The sequence below is a fragment of the Manis pentadactyla genome, chromosome 12 (assembly GCF_030020395.1).
Source record: "Manis pentadactyla isolate mManPen7 chromosome 12, mManPen7.hap1, whole genome shotgun sequence".
Taxonomy (NCBI): domain Eukaryota; kingdom Metazoa; phylum Chordata; class Mammalia; order Pholidota; family Manidae; genus Manis; species Manis pentadactyla.
Window position 1 is genome coordinate 58,067,316 of NC_080030.1, and position 22,802 is coordinate 58,090,117.

The 22,802-nt window shown below is 37.8% G+C and overlaps 1 protein-coding gene across 1 annotated transcript in view; it reads left to right on the forward strand.

Moving 5' to 3' along the window:
• MOXD1 (monooxygenase DBH like 1) overlaps positions 1–22,802 on the forward strand; it is a 92,823-nt gene that overhangs the window by 9,095 nt on the left and 60,926 nt on the right. The window contains exons 2-4 of the mRNA XM_036903775.2: positions 16,018–16,164; positions 17,798–17,965; positions 18,099–18,182. Coding sequence (XP_036759670.2) covers positions 16,018–16,164; positions 17,798–17,965; positions 18,099–18,182 — 399 coding nt within the window. The remainder of the gene's footprint in view (positions 1–16,017; positions 16,165–17,797; positions 17,966–18,098; positions 18,183–22,802) is intronic.

Genomic DNA, 22,802 nt, shown 5'->3' on the forward strand with positions numbered 1-22,802 from the left:
TTGAGCTTTGATGGGGGATACCCGGTAACCTCTGGAAGCTAGAAGGTTAAGTAGGGAGGCAGTGTCAAGTTGAGACTGTTCCCACGGGGGCTGCAGAGTAGAAGATCGTCCACGTATTGTAATAAGGTGGACTCGGAAGCCTTGTGGCAAAACTGTCCAAGTGAGTTGTTCAGAATGTCTTGTGTATGGGTCCGTCCAGGTGAAGGCGAAAAAATCTTGGGAGGAGGGGTCCAGAGGGATAGAAAAAAATGCATCCTTAAAATCTAGGACTGAGAAGTGGGAGGCCGAGGCAGGGATCTGCGATAAAAGGGTGTATGGATTTGGGACTAAGGGATGGATAGGGACGATGGCCATGTTGATGAGGCGAAGGTTGTGGACGAGGTGGAAAGATCCGTTGGTTTTTTTAACAGCTAATATGGGGGTATTAAACGGGGAGTGAGTGGGTCTGAGGTAATTTTTGTTTAAAAGATCTTGAATGATGGGTTGAAGGCCTATGAGGGCTGAAGTGGTTAGCGGGTATTGGGCCTGACAGATATACTGAGAGGGGTCACGTAATTTGATAAAGGCAGGAGGACATAGAGCCACAGAGGGGCTTGTAATGTCCCAAACTTTGGGATTTACAGGGTGTATGAGGGCAGAACTGGAGCTTTCATTGGGTAGAGGGGGGTCGTCGGCTATGAGGGCCATCAGAAAGGGAGTACTGGGGGCTGTGGGAGTGGATATAGTTATGGAAACATGGAGGAGAGAAAGGATGTCCCGTCCTAGTAAGGGGATGGGACACTGGGGCATAACCAGGAAGGAGTGGGAGAAAGGTATGGGATTGTCTTGGATTGTGTATAAAAGGGGGGGGGGGTTTAATGGGAAAATCTGTTTACCTCCTACCCTGACTATAGGAGTAATGGCAGGCGTGGTAGGGCCCCGGTATTCTCGCAAGACTGAGAAGGTGGCTCCTGTATCTAGGAGGAAGGAGATGGGGCGACCGTCTACTATTAGAGTAACCCCTGGGCTCCTGTTTGGTGATGGAAGTGGTCAGGCGAGAAGCCCCCAGGCCCCATCAGTCTTCTTCTGCCAGCCCCACTACGGAGGGCTTAGGATGGGGGTTGTTCGTCCAGACTCCCCTTCGGGTGGCTGGGCAATCAGACCCCCAGTGGCCCTTTTTGTGGCATCTGGGGCATGGGGTGGTAGGAGATCTGGGAGAGGGGCACGCCCTTGACCAATGTCCTTCTTGTCTGCACTTGAAACAAGCTCCTGGGTGGGGCTTGTTTGTAGAGGGGCGCCCAGGTTGTGGTTTTATCAGCTGGGCCAACATTTGGAAATTGGCCTGATCATCCTTTTGTTTACGGCGTTCTTTCTCCTCCTCCTGGTTATGGAAGACTTTAAAGGCCACTGTTAGGATCTCAGTCTGTGGGGTAGCGGGGCCCTGTTCTAACTTTTTGAGTTTAGCTTTAATGTCGGGGTAGCTTTGAGCCAGGAAGTATGTCATAAGGACATGTCTCCCGTCAGGCGTTTCTGGGTCCAGGCTGGTATAATGTAATAGGGCTTGGGTGAGTCTGTCTAAGAATTCGGAGAGTTTCCTCCCTCCTTTGAATTACGTCTTGGAGCTTTTGAAAATTGACTCTTTACGAGCTGCCTTTTTCAGACCTGCTATTAAGCAGCAGGCGAAGATATCTCGAGAGCGGAGACCCACGGCGGTGGGGGACTGAAGGGTTCTGGCTCAGTCTGTGGGGGAGAAACAGGTGATGGGGGCAAAGACGGAGGAGGCTCCTGGGACTTAGAGGGGGGCTGAAAGGCTCAGGCTTGATCTGCAGGGGGGTGAGGTGGGGGAGGAGATGGTGGGGGAGGAAGGGGGAGGGGCTGTTGTAGGAGAGGAGGGGGAAGGGAGTGAACGGGAGGCTTCAGCTGGGGAGACGGCTTGCAGGCTAGGAGAACTTGGGGGGAGGCGGGGGGAGGAGGCGGAAAGCTTCGATATAGGGAATCTCCTTCCATTTTTTCAGGCGCTGGCAGTAGTTAAAGAGATCGCGAGTAATGTTAGGATCAAGAGCTCCCCCTGCAGGCCATTGACTGTTATTGTCTAGGGTGCATGTCGGCCAATCTTGGGAGCAGTGTTTACGGAGAAGTTTTGGTTTTATATCAGGCGTCAGGGAGAGGGTGGCTAGATGCTTGAGCAGGCATTCAAGAGGTGAGCTTCCAGGGAGGGATGAGGAGGCTCCCATGGCTAAAGGACAGAGAAGGAGACAAACAGGGGAAGACGAACGGAGACCCTCGGACTGGGAGCAGACGGCAAGGAGACAAAGGGCATCCCCGGTGATCCTTGGGGGTCTGCGGAAACTCGTATACGAGTCGGTTTCTTAGGAAGTGTGGGTCGTCACCCAGACTGCTCTAAGAAGGCAGAGTGCCGGGGTCCGAGGAACCTAGTACTGGGAGTTTTCAGCGGACGGAACGGAAGGAGGGGGGGGGGAATGGAGCGTTCTCATCCGCAAAGGAGTCACCTCGTTTATGGCTGTTGGAGGGGGGCCTGAGGGTCTGCTGCAGCTGTGAAGGACGGAGGCAGCAATTTATGGCTGTTGGAGGAGGGGGCTGAGGGTCCGCCGCAGCCGTGAAGGCCTAAGGCGGGGAGAGTTCCCTCCTCGTCAGGGAAGAGTGGCCCACTCTGGGGGAAAACTTACCCAAAGGCCAGAGAGCAGTGGTGAGTGTGAGGAGCCAGCGCCGGAAAAAGAGGACGAGGGCAAGCTGCTGCTGGTGTCGGGGGGAAGACGGGGCCCAGTTGGGGTGTCCCGTCTCCCGGGTTTCAGCACCAATGAGAGGAAAGGAGCGACACACAGCAGCAATTCACTGGAGAATTTCGCTTTATTAGGGAAAGGTGCTGGGTTATATAGGAAGGGGCATGGGGTGATTGTGGTGTCACTTCTACGGGGCTGGTGGCTATTGGCTAGGTGCTGGGATTGGTGGGGGAAGAGAGGTGTTTGGGCTTCAGGTGGCGCCAGTGGAAACTGAGGACCCAGAAGAGAAGCAGGAAGTTCGCCATCTTATGAGTGGGGGCCCTTCAGTCCTCACATATAGGCAGAGAATATTGGAATGCTCATTCATTCAACCAATATTTATTGAACAGTTCTAGATGTTGGGGACAAAGCATTGAGTGAGAAGAAATCAGTGGTATCATGGACTCACATTTTGGTTGTGGGGTGTCTTGTCAATGGGTTTCAGCCCTGGACAAGTTCACTATGGATTCACTGAAACCGAGGAATGACAAGGGAATGTTCTTGGTGTGAAAGGGTTTATGACCAACTTTATTTCCATGGTGGCAGGTCACTCACTAGAATCCCATCCACCCAGAGTGAGTCTGCATGTAACAAGCCGGTTTCTGGGCCTCTCTACTTCCAAAGCCGTCTCAGTCTTGGTCCTTGGCACTGCCACCACTCCAGTCTCTGCTCTCCTGCAGCCATGCAGCTGTGCGGCCACGGCACCGTGTTGCCTGGACCACTGGGACGAACTCTTTATACAGAGTCAATAGCAACCTATTGCCCACACATGTGTAGTGAGCTAGCCAACCAGGGCCAGGTGAGATCCGGTCCTAGGAACCTTCACTTTATCCACAGGGGGTAAACAAATAAATACATAAGAAGAATATCAGAAAATGGTAAGTGCTGAGCAGAGAGTTAAAGTAAGATGATATGATAAAGGCAAACATGTGGCTATTTCAGATTAGGGTGCTTATAACCAGAACATGAAGGAAACAGTGTCCCAAGTTTTAAAAGTCTTTTGAGATTAACCGTAGTGTTTACAAATCAAAATCTTGTGTACTGTGAAGAAAATCATCTGGCATGCACATCAAAGATCTCAATCGATCTTGAATATAGAAAACTGCCTACCTGGAGGAAATGTAATTAATGTTTTAACAATGTGTCTGAGCCACATGAGCTCCCTTTCCTATTTCTGTGGCCCTGTTACACAGATGTTTAGTGAGCTCAACTAGAGTCTTCCCAGCTTTGATCTAGATACTTGGTGATTTTAAAGAAGTTTCTTTCTTAATAGTAGGTGTGGATGTTTTTGTTTTATACTCTGTGCTCCTTCTCATCCTCGGTAATATCGGAGAGTTAAAGGACTTGAGAAGCTAGATCAACAAAACCACATGTGTCTGGAAAAGATAACTTATCTTTCAGGCGATTTTTAAACTGAGACTTTGAAATCTCAGTTTCTTAGATAAAACTGAATTGCTGCCTTTTTTTCCCCTCCCCTGCAAAGTTCATGCACTGAAACTAACTCATACACAGAAACTCATGGTAGATGAAACCATGCAAAAGTGAGGCCTCTTGTCACCTTTTACATCTGCATCCCTTTGGGCAGGGCAGAGGGGGACTCGTGCTATGGCAGATTGCACTGAGAGATAAGTAGGCATTGCTAATAATGATCTGAGAACTGGGAAGGATGCTTCCCATGTCAGAAGTTCCCAGAGTTGTCTGCCCATTTGAGGAGGTGATTTTAACACATCTTTTGAAAAGCTCCAGTGCCCAGGCAGTCTATCTCTTTCCCCCATACCAGTTAAATCACAATCTCTTGCAGGGACGGACACAGGCATTCGTATGGTTTAAAGTTTCCCAGGTGATTCTAATGTGTCGACAAGGTCAGGAGCTACTGACCTTATGTGATCAGGCTCTTTGATAGGAATAATAACTTCTTTATGGTCAACCTACAAAAGCTTGAAAGATTCCCGGTATCAGGCATGAGGATGCAAAGGAAGATTCCACACAAAGCAATTTAGAGTGACCGTGTGACGTTTGAGGCAAAGGCTAGCATATGCTTGAATATTTAGGATTATTTTGTAAAATAGGAAAATAAAGTGGATTTTCTTAGAGTGGAAACACTTCAGAGATGAGTTTTATCTAGTTGTTGATAATTCTAAATATTTTCTTAAATTTACATGCTGAAACAAGAGCAAAAATGTAAGAACTGTGGATAGTAGTGTGTTTCAACATATGCTGAACCAGGAATGTCTCTCCTCCTCATAGCCCTCTACCATCCCTACACACCTTTTGCCAGCTGCTAATAGCTGCTGTATTTCTAAGTAACTGGAATATATGCCCCCACAAAATCTAAAATTCATAAGCTATGTATGGTCACAGGCCATCAAAGGGACATTAATAAATGAAAGTCCCAGATCATTCTCAGCCTGTATTTAAGCCAAGAGAAGTGTTCTGCTCTAAAATCATTTATTAGAGTTAACAGTAGTAAAATGGACTCCCTTTGTATTTAGAAAAATTCTCAAGAATCTTTTCAGTTATGTAAATAGACATCTTTTCCCTTCCCTCCTACATTCTCCAAGGTTGCTAGTAAGCAATGAAATGTCCTCAAGCTATAGCTGCAGAAGGAAGAAGGAGGGAAAGGAGCAGGAGTGGTGGATAATTAGTGTTTTATTAGGGTGTGGATGGAATGTTTACAAGTTGCTGGCTGTGTCAGTGCTTCCACATCTTCCTGAGGTACCAGGAACAATTCCATGTGCTTGGCAGGCCCTCAAGAAATACCTGCTGAATAACTGCTGAGCAGTGGTAAGCCGGAAGTCTGGGGGTGAATCTCAGCACAGCTTGTTACATATTTGTTGTGTGGCCCTTGGCAAATGTCTTGACCTCTCTAAATGACAGCTTCCTTCACCAAGAAGGGCATCATGGTATCTAATGCGTGGGGGTTTTATGGGGATTAAATGAAATAGGCATATAAAGCTCTTAGCAGAGGATGTGGGACATTGAAAGTACTTAGTAAGTACAAGATATTATTATAATGCATCCATCACTTAATGAAATGTCAGAATTGTAAGAAGATCGTATGGAGACCAATGTCCAAGCTTTTCAACTTGGGGAAAAGGTTTCTGCTAAATGTTTAGATGGGGGGAGATTGATAGCAGTTTTTGAGGAAATTCGAGGACAAACTTTAAGCAACTGGTTTGTGAATACTTTGCAAACATTAACAACTCGAGGCCAGGATGATTTCAATAAACAGAGTATATTGACATTCTTTTGCATTTGATTTGCTGGACTTGTAGGAGGGGTATAAAGTAAATAGTATATTTGAATGGTAGAAAGGTTATTAGCAGGGTTTCTCCTGATGTCCTTGTAGAAGATGGACTAATAAAGTTGAATTAACTATAATCATAAATATTTAAACATCCATACTCAAAACATGTTGATAACAGACAGGTTATATTAGGCTACAGAATGAAGACTGAATAGAGTGATATATTAAAATAATGAAAGAAAGCATATATTCACAAAATACAAGTAAAGTTAAACATTCAGTTAAATAATTAGTTGTGTATATAAAAAATGTGTAAAATTTGACTTAACTGGAATTCACAATGAAAAGGTCCAAGTATTAGTTCATTTTTAAGCTCAAAAGGTATGCTTTCAGTATGCAGACATGCAATATTAGCCTAAAAACTTTACCATTTACTTGAAAGGAAGTAATATTGACATTGTACTCTGTACTAGGCTAATCATACCAAGATATACCTTCTAGAGTAACAATTTTAAAGGATGTGTGGGTGAACTGGAACATTCTAAAGGAGTTTTACAGGGATGGTTGAAATCTCTGGAAATCAGGGTACCTGAGTAATGGGAAAGGGCTGTCCATGTTTTACTTGGGGAAAGAACAATTAGAAAAGACATGATCATTGTCTTTGAAATAGTAGGCAGTCTTCCTCAAGAAACAAGGATTAGATGTTACCTATTAAGCTCCAGAAGGAAGAAAAAAGACCCAGTTGATACACTTAAAGGGTAGAAAATTTTAGCTTAGTATAAGAAATGCATTTCTGACAATCAGAGGTATTACATTAAGTGTGTTGCCTTGTTTGGTTGTAAATTCATGAGCTTTGTCACTGGAGGTATTAAATGCTGTGTGATCATCTCTTAAAAAGAAAATATTTTTGAGAGAAATCTTCCTCTGTGGGAACTAGGATTAGGTGTCCTTCAGGTTGTCTTCCAAATTGAGTATAATGTTGAAAATAACTTTACTTTCATGCCTTTAGGTTATTCAAGAAATTAAAGAAGGGAGACATTAGAAGCTATATTTATCTGTATTGCTTTTTAACGACCTCATGGTCTCCTGTCCTGTGGATAGGTGCTCACTGAACTGTTACAATGGCTATGAGAGTATTTCATCACTTTCTCTCCTGTATATTTTAGTATGTTTGAATTATGTATAGTGAATATTTCTTAACTTTGAAGAATGAAAAAAATAAAGTAAAAGGAAGAAAAGAATGTTTTGTGACTTGTATATACTCAAAAGAAGAATTTGGAGGGCTTCAAGAGCAAAGCTGAATGCATTATTTTGATCTAATAACAGTCTACATATTCTCTGCCCCCCGAACTTCCCACCTGGATGTCAGGCATCTTATTAGGTAGGCATCTCAAACTTAACCTCCTTTACCTTCAACCTGCTTCTTTCCAGTCTTCCCAATGTCAGTAAAAAATTAGAAATCATCCTTGTTTCTTTTCCTTCTTCATCCCACATGTAAAATCCATCTTCCTCCAAACTAAATAAATCTAAAACCTTCCCACTCCCCTTCAGTTTTACTACCACCACTCTAGCTTGAATGACTGAGGGTACTGAGTGACTCCTGGCTTCTGATCACCACTCTTATTTCTTCTACTCATCATTCTTTACATGGTAGCCACAGTAATACACACACACACACACTTTTCATGTCAGTTAGAATGTGTTACTTACTGCTTAAGGCTTAAATGGCTTTTATATAAGCTTATTATTAAATTTGAACTCTCTACACTGACCTAAAAGGTGTCACAATGTCTGGGGCCTCATCTGATCCTGTTGACCTCATTTACCCATCCTAGATACTATAGTTCAGTCATACTGGCTTTTATTTGCTTTTATCAAACTGACCCCTTACCCCCCCCCACACACACACCTGTCAGGTCGTTTCCAATAGTTGCTCTCTCTTCCTGGAAACTACTTCTTCACACCTTTGTGGCTGGCTCCTAATTGTAGTTTATTTATCAGAGTAAATATCATAGCCTCAGTTTTGATTTTCTGATCACTCAACCCAAACTTTCCAATTCCTCTCTATAGTCCTTTTTATTTTCCTATAAGCACTTATCCAAATAGTTTTGGTTATAATTATTATTTAAACAATTGTCTGTTCCTCCTCCCAGTTAAGCTGTAACTTTCATTATAGTAGGAACTTTGCTTACTCTCCTGTACAGTCATGTGCCCTTGGCCCTACAGCAAGGGCTGAGGAATAGTAGTCACTCAATAAAATATGTTTGAAGAAAGGAGAGGAGGAAGGGAGGAAGGAAGGAAGGAAGGAGCTTTCTTCTCAAAATTTATTCCTTGCATAAACTGGTCATGAACAGGAGTCATATTAAAATTTTTAAATATTAAGATGATGGGATAGGATGAAGATAAAATCTTATTTCATTGGTTAAGTTCTGAGACTGTTTTTTCCATTGAAGTTTATTGTTAAGGAGACAATATTTTAATTTTATACTCTATAGAGATTATAACTATAGCAAAATATTAATTACCCTACATGAATTCTAAGCAGATGATTGTCCATGGGCGAAAACTCAGGATGTCTGTTTTCAGAAGGTAGCACTTAAAGAACATATTGGTCAGGTGGGCCCCTCGCTGGAACGCAAGCTAACAGCATTCTTATTTTGGCCTTCCGGTAGCTATTGAATAGATCCCTTATTAGACCTAAGGAGTTTCAGTTTTATTGGAAAGGGTTTCTAGAATGCAAGCCCCTTCTGTTTAGGGATTCTGCTCAAATTTCTAAGATTAATGAAGAAATAACTTATTAAAATCAGTTTATACTGAAATCTGAAGATTATGTTCATATAGTTTGCACAGTTTTATGATTTTTTTTAGGATCAAAGAATCTCTTTAAAACAAAAAATATTTATTATTATACTATCAATACTATTAAAACACCATAGCACTTACTATAGAACTTGATATTACAAGCAGAAACGTTTGAAGTAAAATGGCCTTTGAGATTTAGAGAAAGAAGAAAAACTACAAGCACCTGTTGAAGAAAATGATGACAGATGGTCACATTTTTCCCCCTGCAGCTGTGCTTACATTCAGTTGTCCAGGCGAAACTGGGGTTTATTCACATCTTTTATTACATGCATCAGAGTTTTCACGTCATCCTATTTAACACAGCACCAGTCAAAGCTCCTTTCTGTTGCAGAGATTGTATTCAAGAGAGAAGAAAAAAAAAAAGACTGACAATGAGGGAGAACCAATTTAACATCTGTGTAATCATGTTTTTTTTAACAAGAGGTTGTAGCAGTCTTGTAAAGCACCAAAGCTAGTTTTCTGGAGTGTTGCCTTAGTATGAAAGTGGCAGGCGGTATTTGTGCTATCGGGCTAGCTGATAAATGCCATCTTTTGCTGATGCTCCCCCACTTCACTGCTGCCACACAGCATTTTGAAACCTCAGTGATAGATTCCATGACTTTTTTCAAAACATAAAGTGTTGAAAGGAAAAAAATATCCTGTGAGCTCATGTTTCAGGAGTAATATTTTTATGACACAACTGGGATTAATTTTATTGCTGGAGTCTATCAACTAATTTTCAAGGGTTACAGGTAATATTTTATCTTTAAAAAGTATAAACAAGCTAAATACATGATTAATATAATAATCCACAATAAAAACAAGACATACCTCAATGACAATTCATATTGAAGCTGATCTTAAAGCATGTAGCTAAATTAGAATATGATCAAAATCCACATAAAGCCATTTATCTAGGGTAACATTACTTCACACTTCTTTTTACAGACCATTAAAACTGTGTCAGTATAAAGAACAATGATTTCTGCATATCAGCTTCTATATTTACATAATTAAAACTTCTACATATTTTTATTCTTCAACTCTTACAAAATTTGTACAGAATCATGATTCTCTGAATGCCCCTCAACCCTCTTGCCCTCATAAAGTTCACTTCTAATGATACTTACTTGGAGTCTATTTTTATTTACCAGTATTTTATGTTATGTTTATAATGTATATAGTACATTTAATACATATATCATACAGTTAGATTTTCATAATGGCTATGGGATCAGACCATGACAATAAGAGTGCCTTGTGATCAATATGCCTATTTTTATTTTACAATTCCTGGAATATCAAGCACTGTAGGAAGATAGCTGAGGAATGACCTTCACCATGGATGTTTGGTTGAATTCCATGGGCTCCATTTGTTAAATGAGACTGGGATTGGGGGTGAGGAATGCCATTTGGTTCTGATTCTTAAGGTGAAAATCAGATAGTAAAAATGATCTGTGAAATTTCCTTAAATATTTCATAGGTGTTGTACATTGGTTTTGTGAATATTAATTTCTAGGTGATATGGGTATCCAAACTCTTTATTGATCAAGTTTTACTCTCAATTTCCTTCTCCAGTTTTTTTTCCCCTAGAGAATGGTAGTAACAAAATAACTATTCCATTTAATTATCCACTTGAATAGCAATGCAAACTGTCAGGAAACCCTTAAACTCACTGCATGTACTTTTTTAGGTTTAGCTAATCTGCATGAAGGATTTTCAAGATTGAGTTCTTTGAGTGACTCACTTTCTTTTCCTCCCAACTTCTTGCCCTTCATCCTTCCCTCTCTCCCTTTCCTTCCTCAGAGCAAGCATAGTGAAACAATAGGAAATTTGGAACTCAGTTTTTTGGGGTTTTCTTTGTCTTTTTTGGTCCTCTTTCCTCACTTAATTATGCTTTTAAGGTTGCTGATAGACATTTTTTACTATATAATATTAAGACCATTAAGACCGTGTTTGACTGTAGACCATGTATTTCCTAATAGAGGCTGAAGGAGGAAAGAAGGTGCTACTAGTAGGGGAGTGTTTTGCTCCCACTAAGTGTATTCCCACACCACAAAGATGGGAGTATCAGATGATGGTTGTTGAGTTCTTATCTTTCATTTTCAAAATTATCCCCTTACTTAAGATTTGGCAAAAGTGAAGGCAGGATGCTCCCTTACACATATTTAATAAGCATTTGCAATATGCACATCACTCTGTTAGGCACTGAGGATATAAGTTCACATTAGAAAACATTCTGAAACATGGTTTCTCTCTCTCAGAGCTGTTTTTTTTTTAAATCTAATTTATTTTAAATAGGTAGGGAATGCTCTCCTAGTGTAAAAGGATTACAAAGAGTTGTTACATGCATTAACTCTTTTTCCTAAGTGCTGATGTCAGTTCCATAAGATTCATGTCCATTTAGGGGCTAAGAGGTCATAACAACATTCCCAGATTTCAGTGCCAGATGTCTGCAGGGTAGATCATGTGGACCCAAACTCATTTTAGCTTCTGGTTAAACACATTCCACACCAGATCTTAACCATATTTAAATATAATTGAGAGCAATTGGGAGTATAATCTATTATCTCCCTCTTTCTGTTCCATTTACAATGTAAACAACTGTATTAAAGGTACAAATTCATAACTGAGTTAACAAGATTAGCTTTTCATTTCTAGGCAATTACTGCATGATTGAGAAGGTAATGTGTCTAGAATGAATTGCATGCTACCTAGGAGTGCAAATAGAGGAATAAGCATTCAAAAAGAGAATGATCACTTCCACTCGGAATGATCAAAGGAAACATCATAGGGGAGGTAGAATCCTGATCTTAAAGAGAAGGAAGTATTTCAATGGGTGGAGTTAGTGGAGAGGATATCTCAGTGGAGTGAAGAAAGTAGGGGAGATGGGAAGAATGTGAACAAAAGCAAAGAGCTCAGAAAAGGCAGAATATTTGTAGGTAATAGAGATCATGTGGTGAGGTTAATAATAGACACTCCGGAAAACCAGGTTAGGCTAAATTTTAGAGAAACTTCGATGTAAATTATATAACTTTGTACTATATACTGTTGAATAAAATATAATGGCACATTGAGAGCAATTTTCAAGGAAGACCTTGACAGAAATATGCAGGTGATACAAGTCTGAAATGAAATAGGAGAATTACTATGGGGTAAAAGTAGAAGATGTGGTATTTTTTTCAAAGGAAGAACTAATAGGATCTGTGGAGGTGTGAGTAATAAAGGAAGAAGTTAAAGAACACTATAGTTTCATGTTTGGATGGTTGGGAGAATGGCAGTATAATGAAAGAAAATCAGGAACACCTTTACAGACAGAGTGTGAATACAATTTTGGATGTATTGCATTTGAAGTGACAATAAGACTTCCATGTTATCCAGTAGACTTTTGGATATGTGATACTGAATAAAGGTGATGACTGGAAACTCTTGGGGTAGATGAGATTCCCAAAGAATGAAATACAAAGATAGAGGACTATAATATCAGGGACAGAACAGTGATGTTTATAGTTAGGAAATGGAAATAACAGAGATAAACTGTCAGATGTGGACAATCAACAGTGGAGCCTTATGGAAATGAGAGTATGGACATCTTTGCCTTGTTCCCAAGATGTATTTGTTTCCATACTTGGGGGGGAGGAACATCAAGTACAATGTAGCTAGTTTTCTGAGAGATTTTACCATGAATGAATGTTTCACATGTTTTTTCTTCATTTGTTGAGATGGTTGTATGGTTTTCCTTTTTTACACTTAGATATGAGGAATTATATTGATTCATTTTCTACTGTGACACCAGCTCTGTCTGGTCATGATATATTATCCTTTAAAAAATATCACTGGGTTCTATTCACTAATATATATACTTAAGAAAATTTGTATCTGGACCTATGAGAGATACTGATCTGTAATTTTTTTTTGTAATGTCTTTGATTTTGGTATGTAATACTGGCAATCAAAAAATTAGTTGGGAAGTGTTCCTTGCTCTTTGATCTTCTGGAAGAGTTTGTGAAAATCAATGTTACTTTTTCCTCAAGTATTTGGTAAAATTCCAAGTAAAAGCATTTTGGCTTAGAACTTTCTTTGTAGGAAGGTTTTTTGCCCATGAGTAGATTACAGGGCTATTCAGAGTATCTGTTTTCTTGAGTAAGTTCTGCTGGTTGTATCTTAGAAGGACTTTGCCTGTTTCTCAGCTTAATTTTCCAGGTTTTTTACATCCAGATTTGCATAATATTATTAACCTTTTAATTTCTGTAGAGTTTATTATAATATTTCTCTTTTATTTCATTACATCTGGTTGTTTTCTACTTGTCCCATCTGTTCTTTATGTTTCTCTTTTCCTGCTTTCTTTTAGATTTTTTATTATAATTCCATGAAGTGCATATTATATAGGATAGAAAGAAGGCAAGATGTGTGCTCTCATGTGTCAGAATTGAAATTCACTTAAAAAAGTGAGATACATGATCATAAGCTGAAGGTAGGGAAATGTTGGCGTCCTCTGTTGAGAAGGTTTAGAATTATTTGTCTTGGAGGTATTCTGAGAAAACAGCAAGAGATTAACATGTACATTCCAAGCATTCAAAGGATCTGGAGGAAATAAACATGTAACTAATTATACTATTTGAATAGCTAAGGTATATTATTATCAAATCTGAAGATATGTCTCAACATAGGTCCTAAAAATTGGAAAATGTAAAAAAACTGTAATGGAATTTCCAAGTAGTGGTTAGGATATTTCACATTTCAATTACAGTTTTAATAACATTGATTTATGTTTTCCCTCAATAAGGTAGAATGTATCAGCTTCTTTTAGACAATCACATTTTTCCAGGAGTCCAGAACTTTGATATAGTTGACAGCTGTCTTCTAAATATTGAACACTCATTGGTTTACAGGCAGATGAGCTCAGGGTATTTTCAGTAAGACCTGAGTGACGTTTTTCCCATTTTCTCATAGCTAAGTTGTCTGAAAAGCCCGGAAAAGACAGACTAGTTGGAAGGAATCAGTTGGTATTGGTGAGTGGAAATAGAATGAATGGAAAATTGGCAAGTCAGCTGGATAATTTGTGGGACTAATGGTTTTGGAAACATACTTGCAAGACTAAGATAACTATTTTACTCTTTAAACTGATTGCATTTTGTATTATATTCCTTTTGTTTGTAAAAATAATTGCTTGACTCATGTAATGAAATTTGAACTCAGTGTAAAGGCACAGTTAGTTTACCTAAATCTGTTGTTTTCTGTAGGCATTATTTCATTTACATATTGAAAAGCTTTGAGATCAAAAGTGGGAAAATCACAGTATCATAGCAGTATTTCATTTGGATTGTTGTCACAATTATACCCAGTTCTCAGAATACTTTTTTTTTGACAAATTCCAACTTTAGCAGTAAAGTAACATTTTATGTAAAATATCCTTGATGTAGATATTTTTTGTAAACAGAAAAATATAAGTAACTCATACTTTTCCAGGAGTGCAGTGGCCACTATGTAAAACAGTGAAGAAGGATACTGACTTGAGTCAGATAGTGTGGATTTAAATCTGGGATTTATTTCTTACCAGCTGTACGATCCTAGTCAGGATGCTTAATCTCTTTATGCTTCAGTGTCATTGTCTGTGAGACAGGAAAATAGTTTTATCTCATAGACATGATATGCAGATTAAATGAGTTATACGTGCATATGTGTCAATAGATGTATAATACATGCTTAAACTGGGCCTGTTGAAAAGTATCTACTCAATAAGTTGTAGTTGTTACCAGAGTTAAAAAAAAGTTAGTTAGGCTCTGTGCATTGTCTATAGGGTGGGGTTTGAACAATAACTAGATCTGGTACCCTGGGTGTCAAATATATACACATTTGATAAATCCTTTTAAAAGTACTAGGAATAAAAATGCCAAATTTGAGTATGACATGTACATATAATTTAAAGTTTTCTTCTTGTATACAGTATTTTCTTTGCCAAGCATAGCAATCATTTCTTCAAATGTAACTTTTATGTTAGTAAAAAGAATTATAATTGTTTCAACATGTATACTCTCAATCAACTCCTTGTGATTTTAAAAAAATAAAATATCATTACATACTGAAAACCCAGTATAATTAAGGCAATTATTATGTGTTCTGTAAGTGATGAAAATTAACACCATGAGTTTTATACCTTGGAGCATAGTTTAAGTTAATGATAAAGAACAAAGGGAAAATTTTTGGATAAAAACCAAACTATACTGCAAAAGAGGGGTGAAATTAGCATTGAATGGTCACTAACCATGTTAGGCAGGTTTTTCCCCCATATACCATTGCACTGACTTATCTTTAAAAGTCCATAAAATAGGTATGTATTATTGCCATTTTACTGAAGTTAGAATGAAAGCTCACAGAATTTTACTTCAGCAACTCTTCAAGGATATTTAGGGGTAGATCTGGGGGTCAGATCCTCATCATTTGATTTCAAATCCATGCCCCCTCCATTGCATGTTTGTCTCCCAAAAGTAATCTGTATACACCATTGAACTAGTTGAGTACAAAAATTGTAGCTGATCCATGCAAACAAAATTCCCCCAGTTTTTTAATATCTTATAATTCAACTAGTTTTCTTTTTTTGCACATTTTTCCATTGAATTTCATTTTAATAAGCATGTGCCACCTGAGCACATACTAAAACAACCGGCAACCTCAGTATGGGTCTCTTTGCTTTTAGGAGTGGTGAGGGAGGGCTCCACTTGCTTTAATAGTGGAAAAAGCGCTGACTGTGGGATTGGTTGGATAGGTTCTGTCTTTGTCACTAACTGGTTATTTTCACAGTGGAGCAAGCCATTCACAGGGCTGAAATTCCTCTTTTCATTTGTTTAATGAAGGAAAAGTGTTCAGTGATCTTGAATGTTTGTTCATTCCATCTCTTTGGATGTTCCATGATATTAGAAATCCACAGCACATCCCCTGAAGGTCCAGGAGTTCGAATATGGACCAATTTCCTAGAAAACTGATTCCCTATTTGGGATACTCCAGCCCCTTGAAAATTTCCAAGACTTTAAAGGTGACTATAGATTCAGGATTTTGGAATAGGCAACCCCAGAATCAGTTTTTTAAGGTCCTATAAAAACTCTTAATCTAAATTATTTTCATTCTGAATTTAGGATATCCTGATTTTTCTTCTCCATATTTTTTTCACAGGATTATTTTACAAATGCAAATAGAGAGTTGAAAAAAGATGCTCAGCAGGATTACCATCTAGAATATGCCATGGAAAATAGTACACACACAGTAATTGAATTTACCAGAGAACTGCATACATGTGACATAAATGACAAGAGTATAACGGTAAGGAGTCAATGAGTGAGTAGATGCATGAATAAATTGTACATGTACAGTCATGAAATGCTTTGCAGAATAAAAGGAACAAATATTTAAACATAACCTTTAACAACAAACTTACATATTCCATTGTAATATTTTAAAATTCTTTTAGAAGCCATACAAAAAAATTTAGAATATAAAGTTCAATAAAGCCAATTTTTTTGTGAATCTAAATTTTTGAAGTTGTTGAAAGTGGGTATGATTTTATCCTTAGAGGCTTTTAGCTTCTCTCTGTAAAGTTTGAAAATAGACAAAAGGTTGGAAAAGAAATGTATTACACAAGAGAGAATGGTGATACTGAATATTAGGGTATAATTCATCTGACTTGTAACTGATTCATTTTGGTAAATTTCTAAAATCAAGATAAGTAGACTGATTAAAATTGCCTATTGATAATATTATACAAGATTTCTTATTGTCAGACTATATGCAAATATTAATACCTGCATGCATATGCAGATTAGACATTTAGAGGGTCTGTAATTCATGTGGTACTCTAGAAGTTTCCATGAATTTCTTGGATCAATTTCATTTTGTATAAGCCAATAAAATTATCTTTTTTTTATTTGGTAAAGCAAATTTTTAACAATGGGAATGTAGAAGTCTGAAGCAATTTTGATTAACATTCAGCATAAAGAGTAAAAGAAAACACATGCAAAGACATGGATCATATTTTATGTAATATACAGTGCAATTATACTTTAACTGGCAGATAATTATGGTTCTTTGACTTAAGAAAGAATATAGCTCTCAAAATAAATAATTTTTCCTCTATTATTTATTTTCAAATTCTTATTAATGAAGATCTGGCAAAGGAACTTATATCTGTGGGAGGACTGAATAATTTATTTATACCCAGCAAACTCTGCCCACTCTTTGGGCAATCTCTTTTGGTTCCTAAATGGAAACCAATTTCACTGACAGTACTTTCCCTAGTTGGGATACCCCCATCCATCCCTTGGGAATTCCCAGGATTCGTAAAACAACCATAGATAGATTCTAGGATAATAAACAAACCCAGAATCAGAAATCCTGCTTGCACTTGCACTTTCTGTAATTCATACATGTGACTCAGCCTAGAGCCAGGGAAAAATCTATCATGAAAGTAAAAGTCCTGACCTGGAAAATAATTTTAATTTTAATTTTAATTTTATTTATTGTTTTTCCTTAAAATGCTCATGGCATTTGAACAAATCTGAATTTTCCCAAATTCCTGCTGCTTTACAAGAATATTTGGTTGGTAACTACTAGTTGCTAGTTTAGAGTTTTAACATGGCAATGATTTATTATTGCAATATGCATGAAAACATAACTATAGTACTAAGTAAACTGCCCTTTACTTGATTTGGAAAAAATTGTTGAGATAATTTGTGTTGAGGGAGATGATTTCTTCCAAACAGAAACTCATTTATTTGGATACTCAATGACTAAATCAAATTTACACAACTAGTGTTAGAGACCATATTGTGAACTCCAAATGTCATTATTCTCTTTTCTCTACTTCTGTATCCTGCTTTAAATAGAGTTCTTTAAACTCAGCTCAGTGGTAAGGGAAGTGTTCTCCTGAGACATAACCGTGCCCATGTCTGATCACCAGGAGAGCACTGTGAGAGTGATCTGGGCTTACCACCATGAAGACGTGGGCGAAACTGGTCCCAAGTACCATGCCTCCAATCGTGGCACCAAGAGTCTGCGGTTATTGAATCCGGAAAAAACCAGTATATCATCTATACCCATACCATATTTTGACCTGGTAAATCAGGACGTAAGTTTTTTCAGGTTTTATTCTCATAGGGGCGGGTTTATTTAAAGTGTTTCAGGGTTTTTACTTACGTTGTCTTTAATAGCATGTCAACAGAATGTGACTTTATGTCCTCCTCCCCTTTTTATTAAGACAGGTTCCCATCCCAAACAAAGGTACAACATACTGGTGCCAAATGTTTAAGATTCCTGTGTTCCAGGAAAAGCATCATGTAATACAGGTATGTGACTCACACACAGGCTAACTGTGCGAATGGAGGAAAAATCATTGTTCTTAAGATTAAAGCAAAAAGAAATGATTTTCATTATGTAAAAGTTTTTTTAAAGAGTGAAGAACCAATTTAACTGATTGATACTCTGTTAAGAGTCACTGACTAATTTTGCACGTTAAAACTTTGGGGATGCATTTGAACACCTCTAGCCATTTCTTAGGCAACAGTTCTACAGTTGCAGTTACTGGAGTTGCAATTTAAAGTCATATATTTACATATTGAAAAATTTTATCTGGTAATATATTTATATATTGATACATTTTTTCCCACCAATATTGTTTGGGAGTGTCTACTTCATTGTAAATACTGGATATGGTCATAGAAATAATTGTCACAATATATTTTTGAAAACAGGAAAACAAGAAAATTAATACATTTCTGTGGATTAAAAAAATACAGAATTGAGTGATAAATAAGTCCAGTTAGCCTATGGCATCTAATTCCCTCACCTTCCCCAAGATTGGTCTCTCAAAACTTTTGCATCATTCAAAAATTTGTTTTGAATGAACAAATACTTTGAAACATGTGCAGGTCCTCCGCTCTGTGCTAGGAATTGTTTGGCAGTTCCTTGGGAGCTGGAGATATGATCCAGGCTTTCAAAGAACCTTCAGTGGAAGACATGACCAAGACACAAGAAAGAATAAGATAGAATTAAACAGTACATACAAAATACTCTAAACATTCAGAAGGCCAGACATTCCTGACTTTTTGTCAGCCGCAGATTCTGTAACAAAGCAGTGTAGATGGGACAAAGAAGCAGATTCTAGAATCTGGAATCTAGAGGGCAATGTGTGGGTTTGACTTGCATGTGGACTTTGTCCTCTTGGGTAAATCACTCTGGGGTATTTCTGTGGACCCTGGTTTCCTCATCTGTAAAAGGTCATGACATTTTCCCAGGAGCCTCAAAGCATTTTGGCAGAGACGGAAGCACTGAGTACATTCCATAATTTGTTAATTGCTAATACATGTGTCTAGTGGCACAGATCTACCTTTTGTTTGTAGAATAATTCATAACTTAGAGAGCAAGAAGAGCAGGTTGAGGGAATATTTATTGAATTAGTAAGCAGTACTATTTGTGGAATATTTTTACAATCAGAAGACTTAACCAATAATGTGACTGCGGATGAGCCATTTACCTTGTGCAATGCTTTTTTCTGTTTCTTGCACCAGAGAAAGGGATGCAAATTCTAGTCTTACATAACGTATAGTCTAAGGCCTTCCCTTATACCAATGAAAACTCCTTCTCGGAAAAGAGAAGGTTATATTTACATACATTGTGTGTCATATATTATTGTGTATCATTTGCAACAAATTTTATTAGAACCTGGTTTAAGGGACAAATATAGAAGTATAGGTTCAGAAATAAAAGCAAATATTTCACAAAATAGGTCCTTGATTTATACTTTTGGGCTCACATTGCTGTCTTCACTGGGTATCAAGAGGGATCTCAGTGACTTGAAAGGCTTTCGAGCATTTTCTCCTGTGTTGGAGATCTGTAAAATGAGAAAAGCTTTTCCCCTGAGCAGTAGGGGATTTGAGGGAGTAGCTGTAGGTCTCAGAGAGGATACTTATGCAAACTTTTGTTGTTCCAGAGGCAGAGAGTTGGTGACTAAAATTAAAATTCTGCTATTACTTAAGAATACCGCTTACAGAATAGAGTCTTGAATGTGTGCTAAACCCTGAAAGATTTTAAGGGTCATTAAGTGTTACGAGACATTTAACTCAAAAATGAATTCAAGTAGGATAATACACACACACACACACACACACACACCCCAAAACCCCAAAACAGAGAAAGCTCTACTGGGAAAATAAATTCAAAACATGTAGGTTGTATAAATTTTGAGACCAACTTTCAAAAACAGTTTTAATTCACAGCTTATGCCAATTGTACAATAAAATTTTAATGTTTCTAATTTCTAGATTTAATACAGCTACAACTTACCTGAAGAAATTACCTAATTTTCATTCTCCTTTCCTTAGGAGAAATGATTTCTAATAATTCAGGAAAAATATATGTTTTTCATAGATTCAAAAACTGTATTTTGAAAAGCTATCAGCTAAGTGCTTCCACTTATTATTTATGTCCCACAAGTCACTGTATCACAAAGCCCCAGTTCTTCTCTGATGTAAACAAAAATTACTTTCTTAGAAAAAAGAGCATTGCTTTTATATTGCATTATGTTGTGTGTTATTAGCAGTGAGTTTTAAGAATATGTTCATCACATTGTGTGTGAAATCACTTTTGTTGTCTGGACTCTATTTGAAGCAAAGAAAAAGTTCATAATTTCAGCTTTAGTGTTAGTAATACGGCCCAATATACATTTCATAATTGTCATAACTACAAAACTAAACAGATAAAATATATCCATGGTTTGGTCATGAATATATTTATTGAGAATGACTAAAATTAAAAATATTAATTATATTTTAACTTAAATTTGAATCATGCAATGATAAAATTTACTACTAAAGGGAAAAAATATAAAGGTGAATAGTTACTAATTATAAACTAATAAATATAAATAGTTTCATATGCAGGAAAGAAGGGATTATGGTAAAAATTTTTAGTGATTCCAATTCACTTGAAATTCTAATTTATCAATTTGTATTTTGTGTAGAAATATTTAAAATTATGACTGTAAAATGTTTGTATTGTTAGATGACAGCCCATCATTTCAAGACATATGGAGATTGTAAGCTAGAAAATTCTTGGTAATTTATATTAAAACCGAACTTCTTATATGGGATCATCTCTGTGTTTTCCTTTTGAGACCCACTGTCTAGCCCATCTCTCCATATTTGAACATGACTCTATTTAAGCTTTACCAAATGTTTAACTTTACCCTACATTAGAAGTTTTTTGGAGAAAGTGATTCTTCCTGCTTTCTTCAGGCAGTAATAGTGTCATCATCACCAAACAGTAATGGCTGGATAGACTCTACTGGAAGCTGGGGATATCAGTGGGCTTAACCCACTGCTTTTTTTTTAGAAGCTTTTGTAGCCAGGGAATTCTCCTGATACAGAAACTCAACTCCTAACTCATTTGTTTAAACATGATTATGTCTCATTCAATTTTTTTTTATGGCTACTTTTTAAAAATTTTTTATTAAGGCATCATTGATATACAATCTTATGAAGGTTTCACATGAGCAACCTTGTGGTTACTACATTCACCCATATTATCAAGTCCCCACCCCACACCCCATTGCAGTCACTGTCCATTCAGTGTAGTAAGATGCTATAGAATCACTACTTGTCTTCTCTGTGCTATACTGCCTTTTCCGTGACCCCTGTACATTATGTGTGCTAATCATAATGCCCTTTAATCCCCTTCTCCCTTCCTGCCTCCCCACCCCCTTCCTTTGGTAACTGCTAGTCCCTTTAGGAGTCTGTGAGTGCTGCTGTTTTGTTCCTTTAGTTTTACTTTGTTGTTATACTCCACAAATGAGTGAAATCATTTGGTACTTGTCTTTCTCTGCCTGACTTATTTCACTGAGCAAAATACCCTCTAGCTCCACCCATGTTGTTGAAATGGTAGGATTTGTTTTCTTCTTACGGCTGAATAATATTCCACGGTGTTTATGTACCACATCTTTATCTGTTCATCTACTGACGGACACTTAGGTTGCTTCTATATCTTGGCTATTGTAAATGGTGCTGCAATAAACATAGGAGTGCATATGTCTTTTTGAAATTGGGCTCCTGCATTCTTTTTTTTGTTGTTTTTTGTTGTTTTTTTTTATGAATTTCCATTCTTTTTTTAAAAATTTTTTTATTTTGGTATCATTGATGTACAATTACATGAGCAACATTATGGTTACTAGACTGCCTCCCCCACCACATACCCCATTACAGTCACTGTCCATCAGCATAGTAAGATGCTACAGAATCATTACTTGTCTTCTGTGTGCTATACTGCCTTCCCTGTGCCTGCACCCCCCTACATTATGTGTGCTAATCATAATGCCCCTTAATCCCCTTATCCCTCCCTTCGCACCCACCCTCCCCATTCCCTTTCCCTTTGGTAACTGTTAGTCCATTCTTGGGTTCTGTGAGTCTGCTGCTGTTTTGTTCCTTCAGTTTTTTTCTTTGTTCTTATATTCCACAGATGAGTGAAATCATTTGATACTTGCCTTTCTCTGCCTGACTTATTTCACAGAGCATTATACCCTCTAGCTCCATCCATGTTGTTGCAAATGGTAGTATTTGTTTTCTTGTTATGGCTGAATAATATTCCATTGTGTATATGTACCACATCTTCTTTATCCATTCATCTACTGATGGACACTTAGGTTGCTCCAATTTCTGGCTATTGTAAATAGTGCTGCGATAAACATAGGGGTGCATATGTCTTTTTGAGACTGGGAAACTGCATTCTTATGGTAAATTCCTAGGAGTGGAATTCCTGGGTCAAATGGTATTTCTATTTTGAGTTTTTTTTATTTATTTTATTTTTTATTTTGTAGATAATTATTTTTTATTGAAGGGTAGTTGACACACAGTATTACATTACATTAGTTTCAGGTGTACAACATAGTGATTCAACATTTATATACATGACAATTC